Source organism: Pectinophora gossypiella, chromosome 12 (genome assembly GCF_024362695.1).
Source record: "Pectinophora gossypiella chromosome 12, ilPecGoss1.1, whole genome shotgun sequence".
NCBI lineage: Eukaryota > Metazoa > Arthropoda > Insecta > Lepidoptera > Gelechiidae > Pectinophora > Pectinophora gossypiella.
In genome coordinates, this window is record NC_065415.1 from 13367309 (window position 1) to 13391427 (window position 24119).

General features: G+C 37.5%; 4 protein-coding genes across 5 annotated transcripts; 1 reads left to right on the forward strand and 3 right to left on the reverse strand.

The window, feature by feature from the left end:
* Positions 1 to 4483: 4483 nt before the first annotated feature.
* Positions 4484 to 14990, reverse strand: LOC126371207 (rho GTPase-activating protein 19). 2 transcript variants are annotated; one of them, XM_050016461.1, is made up of 10 exons: positions 14686 to 14990; positions 14400 to 14587; positions 14047 to 14256; positions 12391 to 12599; positions 11724 to 11908; positions 10890 to 11062; positions 8996 to 9141; positions 7100 to 7708; positions 6241 to 6434; positions 4484 to 5373 (listed from the first exon to the last, which is right to left on the reverse strand). In XM_050016461.1, exons 1-10 carry the CDS (start codon positions 14796 to 14798, stop codon positions 4776 to 4778), a joined length of 2625 nt encoding a protein of 874 aa, XP_049872418.1. In that variant the 5' UTR covers positions 14799 to 14990; the 3' UTR covers positions 4484 to 4775. The 2 variants fall into 2 exon arrangements, with proteins under 2 accessions (XP_049872418.1, XP_049872419.1); XM_050016462.1 differs by lacking the exon at positions 7100 to 7708.
* A 3091-nt stretch (positions 14991 to 18081) lies between these two features.
* Positions 18082 to 19722, reverse strand: LOC126371365 (U6 snRNA-associated Sm-like protein LSm1). The gene is made up of 4 exons (XM_050016673.1): positions 19699 to 19722; positions 19143 to 19274; positions 18881 to 19065; positions 18082 to 18344 (listed from the first exon to the last, which is right to left on the reverse strand). Exons 2-4 carry the CDS (start codon positions 19201 to 19203, stop codon positions 18171 to 18173), a joined length of 420 nt encoding a protein of 139 aa, XP_049872630.1. The 5' UTR covers positions 19204 to 19274; positions 19699 to 19722; the 3' UTR covers positions 18082 to 18170.
* Positions 19723 to 20345: 623 nt separating this feature from the next.
* LOC126371237 (fibroblast growth factor receptor substrate 2) lies at positions 20346 to 23029 on the forward strand. Its single transcript, XM_050016511.1, has 2 exons — positions 20346 to 20622; positions 20895 to 23029. Exons 1-2 carry the CDS (start codon positions 20539 to 20541, stop codon positions 22515 to 22517), a joined length of 1707 nt encoding a protein of 568 aa, XP_049872468.1. The 5' UTR covers positions 20346 to 20538; the 3' UTR covers positions 22518 to 23029.
* Positions 23030 to 23140: 111 nt separating this feature from the next.
* Positions 23141 to 23896, reverse strand: LOC126371352 (DNL-type zinc finger protein-like). The gene has a single exon (XM_050016660.1). It carries the CDS (start codon positions 23772 to 23774, stop codon positions 23235 to 23237), a length of 540 nt encoding a protein of 179 aa, XP_049872617.1. The 5' UTR covers positions 23775 to 23896; the 3' UTR covers positions 23141 to 23234.
* Between the last annotated feature and the right edge of the window lie 223 nt (positions 23897 to 24119).

Consider the following 24119-nt stretch of genomic DNA (forward strand, 5'->3'; position numbering starts at 1 on the left):
ATGCTCTCAAAACACATTATCCGTACAAAGTTGAAAAGAAAACCGCACAAACCGATGACACCTACCAAAGGTACTACAACACAGATTACGATAAGAAACACGAAGACACGCAGAAATATTACGAGAAATATTACCAAAAGTACGACGATGTAACCCCAGCTTACACGGCATACCAAAATGATATTTACGAAGAGGAACCCAAAAAAAATAAAAAAGAGAAACCATTTAAACTGAAGAGAGAGAAGCCCGTTAAATTTAAGAAAGAGAAGGAACCCAAGATTAAAAAAGAAAAGCCCATCAAATTCAAAAAGCCAAAGCCCATCAAAATCAAAAAGGAAAAGCCCCCCAAAGTGAAGAAAGTAAAACCTCCAAAGGTAAAGAAGGAGAAACCACCGAAAATCAAAAGACAAAAAGGTAAAAAACGTAAGGATTACGACGAATACGACGAACAGTTTTATTATCAACCTATGAAGGAAAAGAAGAGAAAAAGAGAGAAGAGACATAAAGCTGCAAAATACAAAGAAGTCACTATACTTGAACGGTAAGCCTACACCTATTTCATAATCTATTTATAACGAATTTCAATTCTGTTTTCACATTTGTGGCTATCTTGGAACTATAATGTAAAACGTATAGTTCTTGATATTTGTCAACTACCGTATTGCCAATGTATTTTTAGCTTTTCTTCGTATCATGTATTTTTAGATATTCTTATTAATTTAAGTACCTTAAATGCAGTTTTTACTGGTCGGCTCGACCATTGTAGACGGCGATACGGCTCATTGGTCTAACAAAAACCTCGGTGAAGTACCTGTACTTAGTTCGTCTTACGATGGATGTGCCTCTGACCATAGAATAAGGAATATCTGACTACCCCATTGGGATATAATCGTATGTTCTTTGTAATCGTCCTGTCAATGAGGAAGTGTTTATTCATTCTATTTGTTTTCAGGCCGCGCCGGTCTCTCGACGAAAAATTCGTCAATTGCTTTTATAAAAGCTGTTGCGAAATCTACTGTTGTCTCTCGGTAGTCATAATAATAGGTTTAGTAATAATATTCATCATTTGAACATTAAATAAATGTGCAACAGTCATAACTTAGGATATTTAGAAAGTTTTTCTTATTAAGTACTTAGTTGTTAACTACACATTGGTGCACATTCTGGGCTACGAAACTTTTTAAAAATAGTTTGACAATTTCAAATGTAGTGCCGTCCTTCACTAACGATAAGTGCAAGAAAGAGACAGCAGGTTCTAGAACTGTGTAACTAATAAAATTAAGGTTTTTAATGTTGCTTGTCTGTCAAAAGCTCTTTGAACATCGATGATCAATCTCATTACCGTGAAAGCAAAACTATCCTTTTTGTCTTTTTGAAAATATCCAGTTAGACCTTTCATCAATCATTCGGCGACATATATAAATAAGTACCTATGCGGATTCTGGACAACACTGGACTACAATTTTCATTTTTGAATAGTTTGACAGTTTTAAATGTAGTGCCGTCTTTCACTTACGATAAGTACAAGAAAGAGAGGCGGGTCTAGAACTGTGAAACTATAATAAAATTAAGGTTGTGTCATACCTTACCTATTACACTGTATGGATTAAGGGATTATGTCCCTTTTCAATACCACAGCTACAACTTTAATCAAGTAGAAATATATACGTATGGCCTCATTCATTCATTGGCCTTATAAGTCTGTTTCAGACGATTTATGACGTCGTTGCCTCGAAGAAATGCACTTTCTTTCATGGCTGTGCAAGCCAATCCTAGAGCGGCAAACTCTACCGTACACCGTCATCAATAAACGTGGTCAAACGTCGTACGCTTGGCTATGTAATTCTGAATTCAAATCCGTGAATCAGTCAAAACGAAGAAATCGATTGATAAACATTTTAGGCTGGCTTCTACTCCTAGATTAAATATATTATAAGTTTAACCCAGTCATTTAGCCTATTGAAGAGCACTTATGGATATTAAAAAATAGAAAATGAATTAATGATACAACAAAAATCAATAATCGAAATAATCTATAATCATAATATTTGTGTAATAATTAAATAATATTACAATACGAAAGATACAAACATAATTTGTATTTCAATAAGATCAACTAACATACTAATAATATCGTCACTGAAAAGGCAAAATTACACAAGCGTTTAAAGTACCTTTTTCATGTTTTTATAATAACTTTTTAGCCATTTATCCAAATTAGATGACGTCAACATTACATTGTTTTTTCATTGTCTTAGATGTATATTAATACATATTATAACATGGACTGTTATTTTAGGATATTTTGGCGCTTATGTAATTTTGCCTTTCCAGTATAGATTCACTACTACCGTAGATTGAAAATCAGCGCTCAAAAAGTGGGATGCAAAGTTACTGTTAATACAGCGACGTTGACAGTACTTTACCTCAGAGCGCGATTAGGCGCCGAACTGGCAACACGGAGAAGTGCGTGGTAAAAACTTGCAAAAATAGAAGCTCAAAGCGAAAAAAGAAGGATGTAACATCATAGTTCTAATGACATTGTGCATGTTATCATAGTATAAACATTTTAATTTTCGCAGTAAAACCCACCAAAATTATTATTTTAGTTTAAAATACACTAAAACAAGTACTCCCGGTCAATCCGAGTCGCAGTATAACCAGACCGCGTTACGAAGCACCACGCGCTAATATACGTAATAAGACGATGCGTACATTCTTGATTTGACACGATTTTATTGAATGTACGTATATATACCGCGGTGTACGAATGTATAGTTAAACAAGCGCCAAGTTTTCGCCGCATTATTGTATCAAGCGCTGTATCTACGGTAGTGGTAAATCAATGCTTTCCAGTGACGATGTCTAATTTAAAACTTTGAAAACTATCGTCGCTTAGGATGACAACCTCGCAAGCGCCTTTTTAAAAAACCACATTCGGATGTGATTTCTGTTAACAAAAGCTCACAATAGACAATCTAGTTTCACACATACATAACATAAACAGCCTATATACGTCCCACTGCTGGGCACAGGTCTCCCCTCAATCAACCGGAGGGGGTATGGAGCATTCTCTACCACGCTGCTCCACTGCGGGTTGGTGGTGTTTGGGCTAGTAGCCCGGTTTACCCGGTTGACCCGGTCTTCCGAAGCACGTAATCATCTTACTTTTGTTGTCCTTAACAAACACAGGACAGTCTCACAAAGTGTTTTCGACAATGTCCCCATCGGGAATCGAACCCGGACCTCCAGATTGTGAGCCTTACGCTTTAAGCACCAGACCTCGGAGACTGTTGGTTGAGCAGTTTCAATCCAGGTAAATGTTTGTGGTCTCAATTTTTACCCGGGTTGAAAGATATTGAAAGATATCGAGGTATTGTTGAAGAAAATCGCATCCGAATATAATTTTTCAAAAAGCGGTCACGTGGTTTTCACTGTAAGGTGACTTTCGTACTTTTTTATCATGCATTTTCAGTTAACACAGGAATTAATATCACATTTATATAAATAACATAATATACAGGCACTTGAAGGACTAAAAAGCCATAATACCTTATTTTGTGATGCAACATAGTTTTTGTTGAGTTTCTTTACTTCTCTTGATTTACTGAAAAATAACAAAGTTGCTTTTTGTATTTAGAACAGAAATCGGCCACGCAATGGTTAACGAAAATGTATTCACATCATTTCGCTAATTATTATTTGTAATACGAACATTTTAACAAAATTTTGCCGCAATGTTCGCATTTTTTTTTTTCCAAATAAAGAGCTTTAACTATTGCTCTAAAAAACAACCGGTGCAATCTACTATGGTTCAGTCCTTATATAATAAAGAATATGACAGACAGACGGTCAGAGTTGAGTAAAATATCTCTTATATTAATTTGCCAAAAAAAGTACTCTATACTGAATTCTCACAACCAAAATGTACCAGCATACTATTACGTGCTTATAAAGTGACAGAGTAGTTCAATCCGTATTACCAATATAATACGACCTAGGAAATCAACCCCTGATATATGTTGCATCTATGTCGTTGCTATGGATAATTCTTTCAAATATTATCCTCTTAGACGCCGAGGTTCGCGCTCAACTGGGCACCCTCAGGCCTGTTATCTTAAATGTTGTACCGGGTGAGAGCCCTCAGCGGTCCCTATTTGTCCAGCCAAGTAGATTTGCGGCAAATCTCCAATAAGTCACATCAAAATAAAACTATGGATAACACGGGCTGCCACCATCACACGGAACACTCAACGCATACTAATCGTATCTACGTAGATAAACGCTCTGGTGAAGCAAGCGATAATTGTCGCGTTTAAGTAGATAACGTGCAACGTATCGCGGGGGCTGAATGACTTACAGAAGGCAGTGTCTGTTGTACAATACAACTAATATTTGGACCATTCTAATTATGCAAAAGGGATCGGCGACTAGTTCTATGGAACTGTGACGTCATAGAAATGTTAAATCTTTCTTGTAATGAAAATCGAATTTCAAGGTCCACAGAATACCTCTGCTTGGGCTGAGTTAGGCCCTTTTATTTTTCACCTGTTGCGAGGTTTTTCTTAAATATGGAAATTTTACAATAAGGCGCGACGACGACGTTATAATTACGACGATCATTTTTATTTGTTTTATTATTTCCTGAAAATTGTGCGTAACCTTTTGTAAAAAAAAAATATATTTCTATAAATACTAGGGCAAAAAGTTTTAACAGTTCCATGAGGTCACACTTCCATAGAACGGAAGTTACCGAAGGGATTATCACTAACGTTCTAGAGATCAGTTTCTCGTATTTCAAATACGGCTTCATCCGAATTTTCCTTCTCGACCAACAACTTTTTGTTTTCCGTCACTGAAGCATCTTTTGAGAGTGATGCGCAACGTTTCCTATTGGGACTACTTTCTATATTTACATAATTACTTATACTTTTCAAAGGTGAACGTTTAGATATATCCGGGTCTTTATCGACGGCTAGATTACCTATTGAAGAAGTGAGATCTGATGGCACGTTTCCATCCAAACAGTACATTAGAGAATCGGTCAATTTTTCTTCGGTATCCCCGGATTTATTCAATATGGAGAGGTCTATGGGCGTAGCAGTCAAAACTGATCGACTCAATAAATACTCTCTAAACGGCTCCGACAGAGATCGAGTTTTGGGGTCCGTGACTTCGTGGGATATTTTGAATTTTGGTATCAGTTCGGTGCCGCATAAAGTCGTGTTTAGGTCCTCGATAAGGGGTCTTTCGTGGCTGGTTACGAAGCGCGTGTTCGTAGACCGTAGAGGGCTGACGTCAGCGTTGGAGATAGAACGGGCGTCGTAAGCGGCTTTCGTACGAGGTAGTGAGGTGTTCGCTGAGAGATTTGATCTGAAAACATTGAAAAAGTTCTTTTAAACTAAATACACTTCTATATTGAACTGCGAAAACCGTATCAGATACGGCTAAAAGTTATCCTCTAAAGAGTCGTAGTATATATTAGCATGCCTAATTGAATTGGGTAGTTTCTTAGGTCAAAGATAAATTATGAAATTCAGATTACTAAAAAAGAGAGATCTAAAGGTGACAAAAAAAAATGTTTTTCTATTTAACTTATTTATGAATTTTAATAAAGAAAAATGTGATAAGTGCGACATTTTGTCACATTGGTTGGCACCATTATAATGAAATTTGTATGAAAAAGCGGCCTATGACATTTATAGCATTTTTCTTTATTAAAATTCATAAATATGTTAGTATTGTCAATTTATCGCGTTGTGGTATTTTGACAGAACGACATGTCTTTTTCGTTGGCCATGTTGGCACCAATCGACAAAACGACATTATGTCGTCAGAATCGATAAAATGACCGTGACAAAATTAAAAAAAAAGAATATCAATTTGCGCATGTTAGGCCGGCAACACATCATCATCATCATCACCAGCCTTCACGGGCCTTCCATATGGATAGATAGGGAGATCGGGCCTTAAACCACCACGCAGGCCCAGTGCGGATTGGTGGTTATTAACGACTGCTAATGCAGCCGGGACCAGCGGCTTAACGTGCCTTCCGAAGCACAGAGGAGCTCGAGATGAAAACTTTTTTTTGTGGTCACCCATCCTGTGACCGGCCTTTGCGAAAGTTGCTTAACTTCAACAATCGCAGACCGAGCGCGGTTACCGCTGCGCCACCGAGCTCTTCAACAACACTGGCCGGCAACACATTATAAATTATCCCCTATCACTTATATAACTCACCTTTCACAGGAGAACGTGGATCGCGACATCAAGTCGTCGTCAGACGACACAAAGTCACTGTCGTTCCTCGGTGACAGTGACTGGTAGATGTCCTCACTTTCAACCGGTGACTTGTCTTTTGTCTCCGGCAGACTGTCGCGTTGTTCCGATGTGATGATAAGCGGTTTACGTGAGCGCGGAGTCATAATTGATTCCTGGAAACAACTTAATTTTAAAAATCTGTTTAGCCCCGCTCCTGTCCCCTACACTAAAATAATAAAGTAATTAAAAAAAATAAAGCAACTTCAAAATCTGTCAAATAAAAACAAAATAATATATTATGTTGAATACAATGTTAATAAGACACGACGAATTCATTAAAAACATCATAGAAGGAAAGCTAGAAGGAAAGAGAGGAAGGGGAAGACCAAGAAGAGCTTACATGGAACAGATTAAAGAAAAGGTTAACGTCGTGTCTTATAGGGAAGTCAAGGAATTGGCCTTTGATAGACTGGAATGGAAAATGCTACACCGACAAGAGCGTGGCTCTTAAATTGATGATGATGACAATGTTAAAAATATTTTTTGTTACTTTATCATACTATTAATTTTTCACTACCTATTTTTTTTAATTTCATTTCTATACATTTACGATGGAAAATTCCACTTGATATTAACTCAGAATAATGAACTCATCCCTTAAAGTTTTCGTTACGATGTCACTAACACTCTGTATATGTACAATATAGGTTACTAGATAATCATACAGTTAATTCGGGCTTTTATGCACAAACGTTTAACAAAAACACGAACAAAAATCGAAGCAAAGACGTATGACGTATGAATATGGAAACACATCATGCAAAGCGCATAGACAAACCTGCATGGCTTTCGATAGTTTCTGCGTAGATTTAGTTATGGGCGACATAGAGGCTCTTTTGAACGTCATCGTATAAGGCGTGGAACATTCTTCATCGAACACCTCCGACATTCCTGGCGTGCTCGTTAAATACTGCATTTTGAACTCTATCTCTTGGTCTCTAGCCTTCCTCGGAGTATCACCTAAAGGCTTATCATCACACGGGATAGACAGGTCAGACCCCGTATCAGGCTCGTCGAAACACGATACGCACGAAGTAGGCGTCCCACGTATAACTCCTGATCTCTTCTGGTATTTCTTATTGACATTCTGAGCAGACATAATTTTGGAACGAAACAACCTTGTCCGTTTCTTCGTGTTCTTAGGAGTCTCTTCGGCTTCAAGTACGCTCAAATTCGGTTCCGAAACGAACTTAGGACTCAATTTCCTTGACTTGTTCAATGCTCCTTCAGATAAAGTACTCTCATTGCTAGCATCTGACTCGTAATCGTCATTATCGCCCAAGGATTCGGAACTAGCTATTTTGTTCGCCAAATTTTTCAATACTATGTTCTTATGGGACACGTCAACTTTGCTATCAGAGAATTGTAACTTTCCTTTGGTTGATTTCTGGAAACATGCGTTAGGACGTGAGGAAAGTTAGATAGAGACACAGAGAATGAGAAAGAGACAAGGGATGGAACACAATGCATGGGTTAGTCACGTTTATGCATTTACATGCTATTTTCTTCATCAGTAGCTGTAACATGGAACCCGCGACGCGACATTTGAACCAATAGAATTATATAATCCAGCAGTGAACTATATGAGGCTCCATGTTACGGCTATTTGAATTTAATAGTAAGGAACAGACTACGCGAAAATACCTGAATAAAATTTATAAATAATGCGAAAATATCGCAAAGGATAGCAAATGCCAAAAATATTCTTCGCAATAAAAAATCTAGATAAAAATGACTTGATAAGAATGATCTTTTAATCGCTGTATTTTTACGGAAAGTTTTCGCGTTGTTTGTGTTTTATTAATGTTTTGGTCTGAAATTACGTTAAATAAGTGGCTAAATTACAATGTATGTTTATTTATTTATTAATTTAGAATAGAATAGAATAGAATAACTTTATTCCCAAAACAGTGCAGTACAATAGTAGAGAAGATAAAGATAAGTATACAAATCAAAAATACACTGCCAGGGAAAAGGGACTGACTCAGCATGTTGTTGCGAAGAATAGTAGAAATACCACTCTTAGCAACACTGATATTCTGCCAGTACCTAAGTTACGCTTATAAATACTTTGAACTATCGTGCCAACAAAAAGTGTGTCGGGATTTACTTACAATAAATAAGAAAATAAGCAAATATAATTATGAAGAAAATATATGAATTAAGGGATTACGAAAAATATGAAAGTATTAGTCAAAGGTAGATAGTATGCCAAGGGGTTAAAGTATACATAATAGATACGACAAATAAACAGATGTGTAAAATAAAATTTCGTCACGGAATATAACATACTAGTAGACAGGAAACCCTTAAGGGTTTCATTTGTGTCTCGTCTGACTAACATAGTCCTCAGTAGTATTTGTTGCATATAAAAAACTAACAAATTAAAATAGAAGTATACATCTAAGTCGCGGAGTTTAGTAGACCAACGAATGTTTAATGATCTTAGATAGAATTTGTATCAAAAACTGCTACAAGTTCTCTCTTGAATACTCCCGACTCTGCCCAGTTTATGTATGGTATGGTATGTTAGTTGCCATAACGGGTACTTATGTCGCAGATAGTCGTATGGTGAGAGACGTTTGGGCTTTAATTAGTGTTATAAAAAGTATTACAGACCGAAACACATGAAACAACGTTTATTTTTAAAGCAGATAAAACAAATAATTCGTACCTCCTCGACAGTATTTATATTGGATCCAGATCCCTTCTTTGGTGTTTTATTGAGTAAACCTTTGTTGAAAATATGCCTCTTTATGGAGTCTCCGAAACTACGCGACCCGGCCACCTTACCCGTCCTTTGGATTTGTATTGGGGTTCCTGTAATATAGAATTTGAACGGTATAGAATAAGAAACTACGTACAGAACGGCAACTCTCCGCTCCCCACCAACAGCTGAGCTAGGTTTACCTCACCCCCGCTCTTACTTTAGTCTTCAATCGTACGGACGTCATGCGTCACACACACAGATGCGACGAACGAGTAACCCAACTGAGATAGTCAGATAGTCAAAAGTACGTACATCGCAACATGATCTAAGTCACGCTTTGAACTAAAGATAAATTAATATTTTCCTTCAAATATTGGACTTGGGAGTAAACAAAACATACAACGCGTTCATCTACCTTACCGGGATCAGACAGAGACATTGTCATAGAATAAAGAATAATCCTACGTATAGAACGGCAACTCTCCCCCGGGCGCCGACCTCATCCCCTCTGGGTCTTAGTCTAAATGACCGTAAGCCGCTAAGGAGTAAAGGGGAAAGCGCGCGGACTGTATCTCGCTCGCACTTACGCGATAGCCGTCACAAGGTAAGGATATGATTTTTGTAAGCAATGTCCTATCTGCGGCATTGTGACTGTTCTAAAATTTTGGACTATTATATATGGGTGTTACATACATACAGTCACGCCTATTTTACACCGGAATAAGCAGAGACTATGGAATTATATTTGCTTCGGTCACACACACTTCTCACTTCTTTATGGGTGTTAGTGCATCATATTCTTTACTTCTTTTTCTCTACCAGTTGCCCTTACCTTTTTTTTTTGTCGTGACTTATTGTAGATTTGCCGCAGATGGCATTAACTACTTGGCCGGACAAATGGGGAGCGCTGAAGGCTCTCACCCGGTACAACGTTTAAAGTGCCCTTACCGGGTCCATGTTGATACTATACTTACTTCTGTATTTTTATAACACCACAATTTGTACGAACACAGGGTCGCAATAAAACATTTCTATTTCTATTCATCTTAGGACTATAATGTACATAAAATGCTGTCTACAGTGATGTGCTGTTCCCGGGAATATTCCAGTTGTAAAAACTTTTTAATAGTAAGGACACTGGCTGCTTTTTTCATGTTGTTCTTTCTTGTACTCTGATCACATATGCCCATTGGCTAAGTAATAAAGCTCTTTTTACACACAATTGAATCGTGCAATAGGTTCAAGATAAATTATGAAATTCAGATTACTAAATAAAGACAGATCTATAATTTAGTTTATAATTAACGAAAAATATTTTCTTTTTTCTATTTAATAACTAATTTATGAATTTTAATCAAGAAAAACGTAATAATAAGTCCGACATTTTATCACGTTTTTCTATGACGTCACAGTGTATTATTTCGTACAAATTCCATAGTCGTTTTGTGTTTTGATGTTTAGTAAAAAGTAACTGATTTGACTAGTTGGAAACTAACCTTTTTTGCCTTTTCAATGCCGGGAACGGTTCAATCACTGATTACTTGTAGCCCACCCCATTGGGAATAAAGAGAGTGAGATATATGTTTATGTATGTCCTTATAACTTTTTTTTTTCTTATTTTTAACGAGGCTTTGAACACCCTGAGTTTTCATGCCAGCCTCATAGGTGCTTTCGTGTACCTATCCCTTAGGCAAGGGATAGGTAAACTAAAAGCCTTACTTGATAGTGGCTCTGCCAACCAGCAATTGACTTCTCCGTCGCCAAGAGAAATCACACCCTGAGAGCGAAAAACCTTTCTTCTCACATCTAAATTCCGGGCACATTCCAACAAAATATGGCAAAGGTCCTTTTAACTTACCGTATCCATTCTGCCTGTTGAAATGCTTGATGAGTCGTCGCTTGTGCTGCGAGTCAGGCAGCGCCTGTATGTGCGCGTAGAGCTGCGCAAGCGCCGTGTCCGTTGGGTTGCTCTCGTTCTCGGCCCGCGTGCGGTGCCGGTCCACGAATGTGTATACTGTGTTCGCTGCGGTCCTGAAACGTAAAACAGGGGGGTTAAAAAGTTTGCGCACTTCCTTTTATATGCGCTTTACGGCTATTTAAGACTAAAGCAAGAGCCAGAGGGGGTGAGGCCGGCGCCCAATACGAATTGGTGCGGGGCGGGGAGTTGCCGTTCTATACGTAGTATTATTCAAATTCAAAAATATCTTTATTCAGTAGGTAACATAGTTACACTTTGAATCGTCAATTTTTACATAACGAACGCCTCATCCGCCTAAAACTACTGCAGCTTCTCACAACCTGTATAGCCGCGGAAAAGAAGCTGCAAGAAAATCCTCGGCACAGGGCCCTAGACGTTCTTTAAAAAAATAAAAATAAACATAAAATATTGGCATACAATTGAGTAATTTAGCTGCCTAATATCAGTTCTCACACAGATAATCCCATGCATTCATATCTTCTAAATAATCACTAGCTTTATAATAACCTTTTTGTAAAGTTTTTGTTTAACTACTGTCTTAAAACAGTTGAAAGGTAAATTCTGAATGTCAATGGGAATCTTATTGTAAAAACGTATACATTGCCCCTTAAAAGATTTAGTAATCTTATGTAATCGACTGACTTGTAAAAAGCAAGTTTATTTTTATTTTTATTCTTTTTTCTATGCCTTCAGACGACGGGTTAATAAACGTACTTGTCAGTGATACTCTCGTCGGGGTCAGGCGACTGGCAGCGTTTGCGGTCCCTCTGTGTGAAGTACGCGGCCGCGTCGGTGGCTAGTTGCGAAGGCGCCGCGAACACTCGCGCCGACTGCTTGATCATGAAGCTGATCACCGGGGCCAGGGCTACCGACTCCGTGTGGAACGCTTCTGGTGATAACTGGTGAGAAAAAAAAACAATTTACATATTAATAATTATAAATCCGGTTCTCCGGTTGATTGAGGCCTGTGCAGCAGCGGGACTTATATAGGCTGTTTATGTTATGTTTGTTAATTATCAATCACCATAATTGACCTCACAACCCATACAATTACTTACACCAGTAAGTAGTAACCGGGACCAACGGCTTAACGTGCCTTCCGAAGCACGGATCTTCTTACTTTCGGACAAACAGGTGATCAGCCTGTAATGTTCTAACCAAACCGGGGATCACAAAGTAATTTTCACACCGGGATTCGAACCCGGGACCTCTGGATCGTGAGCCCAACGCTCAACCACTGGACCAGAGAAGCCGTATAGAAAGGTTACAAGCAGTTGGAGGCCTCGTCTTCCGCCACCAGCCGCAGTAACACCAGCAACGTGGAGACGGGAGTAATACGTACAAGTTTTGAAAAATTGGATAAAATCTAACTCAACCTTACCTTCCTCGGGCACAACAGATGCGGAGTGAACATAGTAGCAAGCGTGTCAGGCGACATCCGGTTAGAGGCCTCATTGTCCGCCACCAGTCGCAGTAACGTCAGCAACCGTTGTAAGAAACTCCGGTGTGAAGGTGTTAGCAGCAGTAATAGAAGTTGAAGAGCTGTCAGCAGTTTGGTCTCTGACGATTCTGCGTTCGGTGGGTATTGGGCTGGAAAATTTACAGTTTAGACATAGAATAAGGAATACTACGATACTACGCATAGAACGGCAACTGTCCGCTCCCCACCAGTGGCTGAGCTAGGTTTACCTCACCCCCTCTCGTAGGGGCGTCAGATACACAGATGCGCGTGTACGTTAAACTCAATATAAAGTGTCTGTGTAAAACAAGGTGTTTTGCATGGAGTGCCTGGGGTGTGGTTTAGATTTATAAATCAACACAGTAAAATACATTATAGTTGTATGAGCTCGGTGGCGCAGCGGTAAACGCGCTCGGTCTGCGATTGTTGAAGTTAAGCAACTTTCGCAAAGGCCGGTCATAGGATGGGTGACCACAAAAAAAAGTTTTCATCTCGAGCTCCTCCGTGCTTCGGAAGGCACGTTAAGCTGTTGGTCCCGGCTGCATTAGCAGTCGTTAATAACCGTCAATCCGCCCGCGTGGTGGTTTAAGGCCCGATCTCCCTATCCATCCATAGGAAAGGCAAGTGCCCCAGCAGTGGGGACGTTAATGGGCTGATGATGATGAGTTGTATGAGCGAATGTCCTTTTAAAATCCATAACTCATTGTTTACCTATTTTGTATGGAAATCTCGACCTTGCGAGATTAACGCAGCGATTCCTAAAGTGGGTTTCGCGAAACGTGGAGGTTCTGTAGAAGTCGCCAGGATTCCGTGAAATTATTGTTTGATAGACATACTTAGTAATTAGGCAACTTTTTACGAAACATAAAAACGGCTCATTAATCAAAAGGCTAAATGGTAATTGTAATGATTATGTACTCCATAGTATCAATAAAAGCGATCAAACTTCGACATTGTTACTTAATTTTTATTTTAAATTAAAAAAAGTCATAAAGAAAAATTATATAATACATTTTTGATCATCTTAGACTGGCTTCTATTTCTAGATAAGCATTATAACTTATCTTTAATCCAGTCAAATATCCAATTCAATAGTGAAATAACAATTTCAATCTTCACATAAAAAATTAAGCAAAGAATAAAAAAACATTAAAAAAAAAGTATTTCACTTTTAAAATGTCCTTCATCATCATCATCAATTTAAGAGTCAACACTCTTGTCGGTGTAGCATTTAAAATACTCTCCATGCTACTTTTTAGAGAAAAAATAGGGCAGTGGTTTCCCTCTTGCCTTCCGCCTAAAATATCCTTATCCCAACAAAAATATTTTCATGTAAAATTTTGCCAAGAAAGGATCATATTTATCGCAATATCAAAAAGTAATAGGAGCTCATGTAGAGCCAAGCTTCTAACACTACACAGGTTAACTACACAAACCGTAAGTTTACAAACTCTACACATTCGGTAAAATATGGGGCTAGTGCCCAGCCCTTGGGCTTTGCTTTGCTTGTCTTGGCACTAGAAAAAATACCTATGATTTAATTAGATTCAAATAGTTTTATATCTCACTGGAACTAACCAGCTAAAGTACAGTAGGTCTGGTAATATTGGTCCATAAGCAATGGTTGAGGTAGCTCAGCCAGGAAACCTTTCAGAACCGAAGCACAGTCGTGGACCGAGAAACGGCTGTCTTCCAAACCAAGGTTGGAGCCCATCAGGAGGAGTTGCCTGAGCTCTTGTTGCCGGGATAGAGAACCCGTGCGACGGAAAATGCCTTCTTGAGTTACATCTGGAATTAGGAAATAAATGGTTTATTGTCCTTAAAATCAGTAGTTGATTCTTTAATACAGATACCTGTATTCAATACTTTGTATGCTGCTTGTGGTTCATGTTAATTAAATAAATTATCTCAGTAATCAAATTAATACTCACTCTCAGGCTGTGATAGAAAATCTATAAGTTCGTTAAGCCGCAGAATTCCATCTTCATTTATAGAATTTGTTTCTGCATTGTTCTTTGTATTATTAACATTATTTTGACTAGAATTTGAACAGGAATTCTTTGCTTTCTTGTGAAAATTCCATCGGAATTGCTTTGGTTTGTCTGTTGAACTATCAACACTGAAAAACAAATAACAACACGACAGGTATATCACTAAGCAACAGGGTATCTAAATTGCCCAAAAGCAACAGACATTAAACTTGGATTTTTTACTTACTCGTCAGTATTTATGTCTACAACAAAAGATAAATGCATGCGCACTAAAGTAAAAAATTGGTCCACGTTTTCTTTTCGAAGTCTTTCTATCAGTAAAAAGTCCGGAGAACTCATCTTTGGTCATCAAAAAAAGCCCGACACAGAAATTAAAATTTTAGTTCACAACATCCCCCAAAGCCACATTTAATATTTAAAAAAAGTCTTCGGCAAACAAAGTTAATAATTAAATTCTAATACTACACAATACTCAACAAAAACTATAATAGTTATATTTAAAATATTCAAGTAGAAGTACGAAGCATTGTTTTCAAACGTCATTTTGTCACAACGGCCGAATTCGGATCGTTCTGAAGTTCTGAAGTAGTATAGATAAGTAAGTAAGTAAGTAATATATTTATTTCAAGATAGATTTTAGATAACGCATAATAAACTTTTAACAGAATTATTCCTTGATTGAAGATACAATTGGATTTTATTAATAAAATTAAATAAAAATATTTTAACTCCCGAATAAATAAGCCTTCCACAAATGTAATAGATAAGGTTTGGATACGGATAATCATTCATATTCAGAACGTTTACTTTGCGATAGTGTTGCCGAAAAATCGATTGTTTTACTATCGATAATGTTTACTATACTATTGATAAGCAACGATAGTATCGATAGTATCGCTCTTCGATATCGAGTATCGGTAGTTTTTCATTTCTCAACTATCGATACTAACGATAGTATCGTTACTTATCAATAGTATCGCTAAAAAATAGCAATCGATACTATCGATTAATTATCGATATTATCGTTTTTTGGTAAACTATCGATAGTTCGATCGAAAACTATCGATAGGGCGCTATCGAGCGGCAACACGCAACACTAATTTGCGATTGTGTTTGTGTTTGGTTTGTCAAGTGCATGGTGCTTTTGGCTTTAAACTTTATACGTAGACAACGGCTTTATATAGTCAAATTCGTAGTATTATCTTATTACTTATTAATGGACGTAGTATTACTCTTTGGTCTGTGCTCTGTGCTCAGCTCAAGTCGTAGTACAAGTAGTGTGTGATTCAAAGTTTGGTTTGTTTAGATCTCTTTGGTTTTGATTTTTTACTTTTTTAAATAGTGTCGTCGTCTGTGATCATGGAATCTACACCGTTCACTGCGCAAGAGTATGCAAGAATGATGATGTGTTATGGAGAAGCTGGTGGAAACTCTTCTGCTGCAATTCGAATTTATGCTGAGCGATATCCTGACGACCGCCATCCAGTAGACGCTCGTGTTATAACTCGAGTGTATCAACGAATACTAGATAACAAGCCAGTAGTGCCAGTGAAGGAAGCTACTGACAATTCTATAAGTTCCCAAACAACAAACAAAATCTTGGCAGTAGTGCGCCGGAATCCACACCTAAGTACGCGGTCTGTGGCCCAGCTATTGAACCGTACGGAGAAGTACAAAGTATCCCACTGGGGTGTGTGGAAAGTTCTGCATGGCGATCGGCGGCGTGCGCACATCCACAAGGAGCAAGCTTTGGTGCCGAATGACCAGGGTCGCCGGGCTACTTTCTGCAGGTGGTTGGTGGCTCAGCAGCAACAGAACCCGAATTTCATATCACGAGTCATATGGACCGATGAGTCCAGTTTTACTAGGAACGGAATGTGGAACCGGCGTAATTCATTCAGCAATCCGTTTTGTACTCAGGAAACGGGCCGCCAAATGCATTGGTCTGTAAATGTTTGGGCAGGAATTTACAACAACCAAATCATAGGACCCATTTTCCTGCCCGAAAATATGAAGGGACCGCATTATTTGAAGTTTCGGTTGGAATTTTTGCACGGGGAATTCCGAGATACATTAGACAGCTTGAAGGAAGAGCTATACCAAGAGTGGCTGGCGCCGGAGCTGGAGGATTTGCCGCTGGCCCAATTGCCTACCATCTGGTTCCAGCATGACGGAGCTCCGTCTCATATTGAGAGTGGTGTGCGTAAATACTTAGATAAGATGTTCCCACGCCGATGGATCGGTAGGTTTGGACCTCAGTCTTGGCCACGTCGCTCTCCGGACTTGACGCCTATGGACTTCTTTTTGTGGGCACATGTTAAAGAGCGGGTGTTTGTGAGTGCGTGTGATACCGCGGTGGATATGCGACGTCGCATACGTGATGTGTTCAAAGATCTCAGGAAGGACATTGTTGAAGATCCGACGCTTATGCCGCGCCTCCACGCAGAAACACTTCGTCGTGCACAACTGTGCGAAAGCTTTGGAGGAGGATACTTTGTACCATATTTAATCCGAAGAGCCACCAATTAAGGTTAGGTTAGATTAAAAAAATCTTATCAAATTAACAATTCATATTGTTAATTGGAGGAGGCCTATGTAAATATAGAATAAACTAAGAATACTAAGATTGACAGTAAATTAAGACTTTTCATTTTATTTATTTTTGTCAACATATAATAGCCTGTCCTGTTCATGCACTAGCCTGTATTCTGTCTGTGTGTAATAGAAAATGTAAAAGAAGAATAAAATGCCCCTAATATATTTATCTAGGTATCAACATTGTATCACATGTAACATAGGTACCTAGTGCCTAACAGTGTAAAGGTAGGTAGGGTGTCTGTCTACCAACTGCAGCACAACATAGCCCATTTCTTACAAAAAAAAACACCAAATAATAATTATTTAAATCAAGTACATTCTAAAATATTTTTCGTTACGGTGTCACTAACACCCTGTATAGGTATAGGCTTACAATTAAGTAACTTAATATTATTATAATTATTAATTCAATATATTTTTATATGCTATGGTTTAATTTTGGCACATCATTTGCTCAGGCTAGGGTTGCTAAGCCTTAAAATACAAACACTGTTTTTACAGAATGATGAAAAAATGTATGTGTAGTCACATGCAGTTCATTCGCCTGTGCCCAGCCAGCCCGTCGTCGTAGTATCGCTCGCCACTCTAACAAAAGCCGGACAAGGCAACAACGTAGGCAACACGCAAATATTTGGCCAGACGCAATTTAACTATTGGCTCACAACATATTACATATTATATTACCTACCCCTCCAGAAAGATAAGAAGTCTATGCCCAGCAATGGGATGTATGTAGACTATACAGGATGTAGGTGACATTGCAACGAAAACTTTGAGGGATGTTTCAGACCATGATTCTGAGTTGATATCAAATGCAATTTCCTGTTGCAAAATTCATGAAAACTAACATTTTTTTTTTAATTTTTTTTCTGTCCCATATTGTGTTTTAAGCTGCATTGAACCAAAATTTAAAATAAATAAATAAAAATGACAACCACAGAATAAATAATAACATACACATAACATGGGCTGTTTATGTGCAAATGTACTAACAGCTAAGTGAAATAAGAATAAAACAGACCAATCAATGAGTATCTTTATAATTATTTTAATTATAATTACAGTCTTAAATACAGAAAAATTATACAATCACAGGAAGGAATTGATTGAGATCTAAAACATGTCATCATGTCCCAAATCTGCAAGAAGATTCAACCCTCTCTCTTTCAAAGCTTTTGAGAGTAACTTCTGCTGTTCAATTTTAGCATCCTGTTCTCTCCTTTGAGCATCCAGTATATCATCCACTGATACTTCTGTAAGAGGTAGACTCTCTTCTTTGTCTTTGTCCTGAAAAGCAAAATAAAAAAATAATAATAGGTACTTTACCATACACAATTTGTTTCTGCCTTAGAGAAAGTGAACAACAATAAGTACATATAAACTTAGTTTTTTTTAAATATCATTGTAGATTGTTCTTAGAAATTATAATATAAATAGGTAATAATTAGAAATAATTATTTCTTATGCAAGTTAGGTGCTAGTTGGAACCCTTTAGAAAGGTTTTTTTTATTAGGTAATTCACATGTGGTTTGAATATTATTAGTGTCCATTATTGGGACCTCCATGGTGTAATGGTCGAGTGTTAGGCTCACAATCTGGAGGATGGGAACATTGTCAAAATCACTGTGGTAAAGACTTTTTAGATTTGAAAAAGTAAGATCATTCCATGGCACATTCAGCAGGCACATTAAGCCATTGGTTGATGCTATTCGCCCATGATGGAGTATAGCTTGTGCCTAGCAGTGCGACATATAAAGGTTGTTTATATATTGGGGACAGTTTTTTGCAGACAACAAGATAGTTATATTTTGTGGAATACTTACAATTTCGCCTAACAAAACGACATTTTCGCCTCTTACGATAAAGATTCCTCTCGGTATGTCTCCATACTCTTTCCCCACATGAATTCTTTCTATGGTTTTATGTAGGACTAAATTGGCGAACTGGTCAACGCAGCGAAGATACCCAATTAGGGTTCTCCCATCCCGAAGCAGCACCATCAGTTTTTCTTGGAACAAGAACCAATTTAAATAAAAATCAAGTTAGAAACGAAGATATATACGTTGGTTAAATGTGCACACGTACTGTCCAACTCGTCAAGTAAATGCGCCGTTCCAGCTAAAGGATTTACGTTGCTTGACATCATTTTAGCGCAATTGTAGAATCAATTCGCAACTGTAAAGAATTAAATTTATAAATTGTGTTATTTCTGCAAAATATGTAAATCTAATTTTTTTTTTTTTTTTTTTTTGGTTTGGTTTTCCCCGAAGGGTAAGGCAAAGGGAACTATGCCCATACAGCCATGTCTGACGTATTTTTTTTCTTGATGATTAATGAAATGATGAAAGGTGATGATGATGAAACCTAAGCCCCCACCCTCGGAGTAGACTCCTACTCCGAACCCCAAACGAATTAACTCAAAAGTCCGCATAAACTTTTGAGTTATGAGCGGCTTCCTGACACGAAGCGAAAATAGGCAGATACACTTTGTTTATTGAATACTCCAATATAATAACACTCGCGAATGTCTTCCGACTAACTTAATGCGATCATTAACCACAAAACACCACTTCGTATTAATTATTTAGATTATTCAATGAAGAAAGCAACTGTCCCGTTCCCGCCTCCCGCCAAAAAGCCCTATGTAAATCTAAATTCCACTAACAAAATGTCAACATTGTCAAGTGTCAACCAACTGTCAGTATATTTTTTCCTTTAGCCCATGAGATAGGCTAAGCTCACGAGATCATACTGCCTAGTCTTCATTACGTTTACGCTGAGGGACAAAGACCACTGAGGGACTGCAGGCTACGTTCTCCAAAAACAATTAGATGTCGTGGAACAGATTTAACGAAATAATAATATATTTATGTGTTGTGCCTGGGTGTAATATAAGGGACATCATTTATATGTTTATATGGCCAAAAGGCAAAAACAAACATATAAGATGTACTTTGATGTATACGTTCATGAAATTAGAAAGTTAATTGAAGTTAACAGAAGGCAACTTTGTACAACGAACGCCATCTATATATCTTTTGAGTGTCATACCATAAATTTTCTCTCTCCGAATTAAATATTGTTTTACGTTGAACAGACACCTTTTCATCTGCCATACCTGGAAAGTTCACAGACGTTTAATACTTTAAGAGGGAAAGTCCCTCCGATCCAGTTAGTCCATAGACATAGAAAAGAATAGTTAGTCAGACGACAAAGTACCCAACAAGCAAATGCCAACAGATTTTACAAAAAGTGTGTGTTGTGTATCCGAACATAAAAATTAAAAAGTAATATAATAAAAATGGCGGCTACGATTTGGGGCCAATGGGGCGAATCGCTGTCACATATTTTTATTTCGTAGAGAATATTGTTTTGTGCCTAAATATCAATAAAAGTTTAGCGTTGGATGTGACTGAGATGGTCTACTTTGTTACCTGCTACTATTCCACAGAAATCCCTAAAGGAGAGGCAAATAATTAAGATGGAACAGGACGACGAAATAAAGTCCGGTTGTTTATTATTCCCACCCGCCGGAGGGAATATGTTCAGTAAATTTCCAAAAAAGGTATTTATTAATATATTGTAAGATATTAGAATTCAGTCTCGATACAATATTCATGTGCTGACACAAGCTATTTCACGTAACACGCGGTTACGACATTACGGTTTTTGAATGAGTCACAGGTACATTGATGCAAAGTTGTTTTCGTGCTGATTACCTTTTACTTTTAAGTTTATCAGCGGTAAACTTGAGTGCCCCAATGCTTGAATGTGTAATCGTTTTCCTTACTTTATTAATTGCATTGCGATTAATGTGCCTACTTTATGATTTTTCAGAAAAACTGGCAACATAAGTATTGTATACTCTTCAATGCAAGTAAACAAGGAATTGAACGACTTGAAATTTACGACCAGAAAGAAGAAGTCACATCTGGTGCTATTCCCAAGATTATTACACTTGAAAATTGTATAAAAATAACACACTCTAGTCCAAACATGATCACTATCTTGACAAAGTCTGTCACACAACAAGTTAGTGCTCAGTCAGAAGCCGAGACTTTAGAATGGGTGACAGCACTGCAATCTGTGGCTTTCAGGAGCAGAGATTCAAATCCAATCAGCTGTGATGAAGACAATGACTTATATTGTTCTTCTGGGGAAGGAGTATTCTCTGTAAAGATGTGCCCATCAGAAGCGTCAACTAGATGTGGTTTTGAACCAGTGAGGTATTTACTATTGCTTACTGCCACAGCTATAGAGTTAAGGGACATTAATGACAATAAGCTGTATGCAACATGGCCATATAGATACATAAGAAGGTATGGCTACAGACAGGGTAAATTCACTTTTGAGGCCGGTAGGAAATGTGATACAGGAGAAGGGATATTTCATTTGGAACATCCAAACCAGTCTGAGATTTTCAAATGCCTTTCCTTGAAGATGAAAACTATGAAGCAGATGATTGGCAGTGACAATCTGAACAGCCCCGAACACAGTGAATTTAATATTCAATCATCAGCAAATATGTTCCCAGGGTCAAGAAGTCCATTGGTTGCTGCAAGACCTGATGATCTGAACTTGAGTTCTCTTTCATTTAAAACAGCTTCAGTTTCAAGTCAACAGAGCTCAGTATCTGAAAGGGATACTGCTCCACTTTTGATGCCTAAACCTGCTCTGAAACCTAAGCCACAAAAACCGCCTCGTAAGGTCATTAATCTCCATAAATCAAGTAGCAAAGATCTGCAATCTTCTACTGATGACAGTATAGATTTTGGCAGATTCAAAAAACTTGAAGGTTACAAGGATTTGCCAAGTTCAACGGATGAAAGTATAGACTTTGGGAGATATAAAAAGCTTGATAACTATGAGCCTATTGACCAGGTAAAAAGGGAAAGTCCTCCCTCTGTGCCATATGATAAAGTTGAAGTACGGAGTGATGCTTGGAAAACTCTAGGTATTGATGACCCTGACCACACTGAATACACTCCCAATTTATCTGATAATCCCAATTGTTTGAAACTTATATCAAGATCTCAAGACAACTTGAACTGTCATGGGCCTGAAGCATCTAGGATCATACTTTTGCCAAGTCCAGCAGTAGACCCTGAGGATGAAAACTATGATAGGTTACAATACTTTGGTTCCACAAGTAAACTCAATAAGTCATCACGTTACAAAAAGATTGAGGCAAGGCCAAGTACTTTAGCACTAGGAGAGCCCAAAAGCAAGGATACTTGGAATGATTATGATGAAGTTGAGAATGTTATGCAAACTGCAAGATTGGCTGATGATTCTCATCTGGGTTATGGTATGATTAGGAAACCAAACACTCCTGGACCTCAAGTGCCAACTGCGGCTCAGGCTCAAGTTTTACAAAATACGGTGGGACTGGAAGAAGTAAACCACAACAATTGTAACGGCACTGATTATGCCATTGTGAGCCGTCCGAAAAGAGTTTAAGCTTGTTGAGTTTGGAGATGACACTTTTTAAAGACTGAATCTTGATCGATCTAATCACTCAAAAGTTTTAACAATATTTTTAGGCAAAGTGAATTGGATTTTTGTGTAGTTAAGCAATGTTCCATGGTGGCTAAACTCTTGAGACTGTATTTTGCATTCCCATTTTTTATATAATTTGATATTGAGTGGACCAGTGTATACTAGTATGTATGTACATGTTTTAAAATGCACAAGTATTTTATTCATAAGAGATTATGTAAATGATAAAATGTGATTATACTGTGCCTTATATTTAGAGTAGTATTTCGAATATGCATCGAATATTAATGTTAACCAGCTTGTGCCAATTTGAAAATGGTTAATTTTAGGTAAAAGTGGATATATTTTAGTAAACTCTCTACTTAAAGTTTATATTTTGTAAGCATGTACACCATTTTGTAAGTATTAAGTTGGCCATATTTTTGTGATTATAATCTCACTATGTCGTCGATAAATAAATCATATATTCGCAAGCAATGTTTCATTTATAATACATACATTTTAATAAGAAAAACAAAATAAGCATTTGGTTCACAGATTTACTTTCTTATTCGGAATGGTTTAAAAACCTAGGTGGATCTTGTTATTATACATACTTAAAAATAAACTCCTATTTAAATTACAAATCATATATAAATAAACTATTACAAAAATTGTAACGAATTGAGGCTATGTTATTCAACCAATTTGTACAGGTTTTTCATCTGGCTTCTCTTGGACCATTCCCATTGCAATGAATTCTAGGTCTTCAGACATTATCTTTTGTACCGTTTCACCTTTTTCTGCCATTATATCTTCAATGTTTTTCTTCCCATTCATATCTGAGAACCAATTCAGGTTGTCAGCTATTAGATGCTTGTTCTCGCAGCCATCACAAATCACTATTACGACCCCCTTATAGTATGCTAATTTGGTGATGAATTTTGTATTTCTTGTGGTGCATTTTTTACATGTGAACATTAATTGGAATTTGCCTTCGTATTTTGACTTCGGCTCACTAGGAAGTGCTTCACTGAACCTTGATATTGTAGTACTGAAGTTTCTAGGAGACTGAATCTTAGGTGTCGACAAAGGTGTTGATGTGGATAGCGGAGCTATAGGAATCATCAAGCGTCTTCCAAAGTACGAATTTCCATGACTTGGGAAAAACACTAGGTTATTTAGTAAACGTGGCTTGTGATATTTCACTATAAAATCCATTAAACTTCTATGCGACATTTTTATTTTGTGTAAGTACTGTCGTTGTAGCACTGTTATATACGCACTGGGACTAAATTTTAAATTATTGCACAATTTCGTCAGACTTTTCCACTTACTCGTAAAAATGACATTTTATATTATTTGTTAGAATATTGTAGGCTTCGGAAACCTATTTAGAAAGAGAAAAAAGTATATATAGTTTCATGCGAACAACTGCAACAGCAATATTCATAACAGTAGCTTTTTATTTGGCCGATTAATGTAAATGTCACAAACAAGTCACAAACGTCAAAAAATTGAATACACGCTACTGCAGCTTCCAACATATCGGCTTGTTGGACAAGACGTGGATGTATAAACAAA

Excerpts from the sequence above, each read along its gene's own strand:
- LOC126371207 (XM_050016461.1), bottom strand. The coding sequence starts at position 14,798 with ATGAGTTCTCCGGACTTTTTACTGATAGAAAGACTTCGAAAAGAAAAC. Across the intron at positions 12,600-14,046 it reads GACCTACTGTACTTTAGCTG|CCCAATACCCACCGAACGCA; the intron begins GTTAGTTCCAGT and ends TAAATTTTCCAG. Across the intron at positions 7,709-8,995 it reads ATATAAATACTGTCGAGGAG|AAATCAACCAAAGGAAAGTT; the intron begins GTACGAATTATT and ends GCATGTTTCCAG.
- LOC126371365 (XM_050016673.1), bottom strand. The coding sequence starts at position 19,203 with ATGATGTCAAGCAACGTAAATCCTTTAGCTGGAACGGCGCATTTACTT. Across the intron at positions 19,066-19,142 it reads TTTACTTGACGAGTTGGACA|AAAAACTGATGGTGCTGCTT; the intron begins GTACGTGTGCAC and ends TCTTGTTCCAAG. Across the intron at positions 18,345-18,880 it reads TCGTTTTGTTAGGCGAAATT|GACAAAGACAAAGAAGAGAG; the intron begins GTAAGTATTCCA and ends TTTGCTTTTCAG.
- LOC126371237 (XM_050016511.1), top strand. The coding sequence starts at position 20,539 with ATGGAACAGGACGACGAAATAAAGTCCGGTTGTTTATTATTCCCACCC. Across the intron at positions 20,623-20,894 it reads TCAGTAAATTTCCAAAAAAG|AAAAACTGGCAACATAAGTA; the intron begins GTATTTATTAAT and ends ATGATTTTTCAG.
- LOC126371352 (XM_050016660.1), bottom strand. The coding sequence starts at position 23,774 with ATGTCGCATAGAAGTTTAATGGATTTTATAGTGAAATATCACAAGCCA.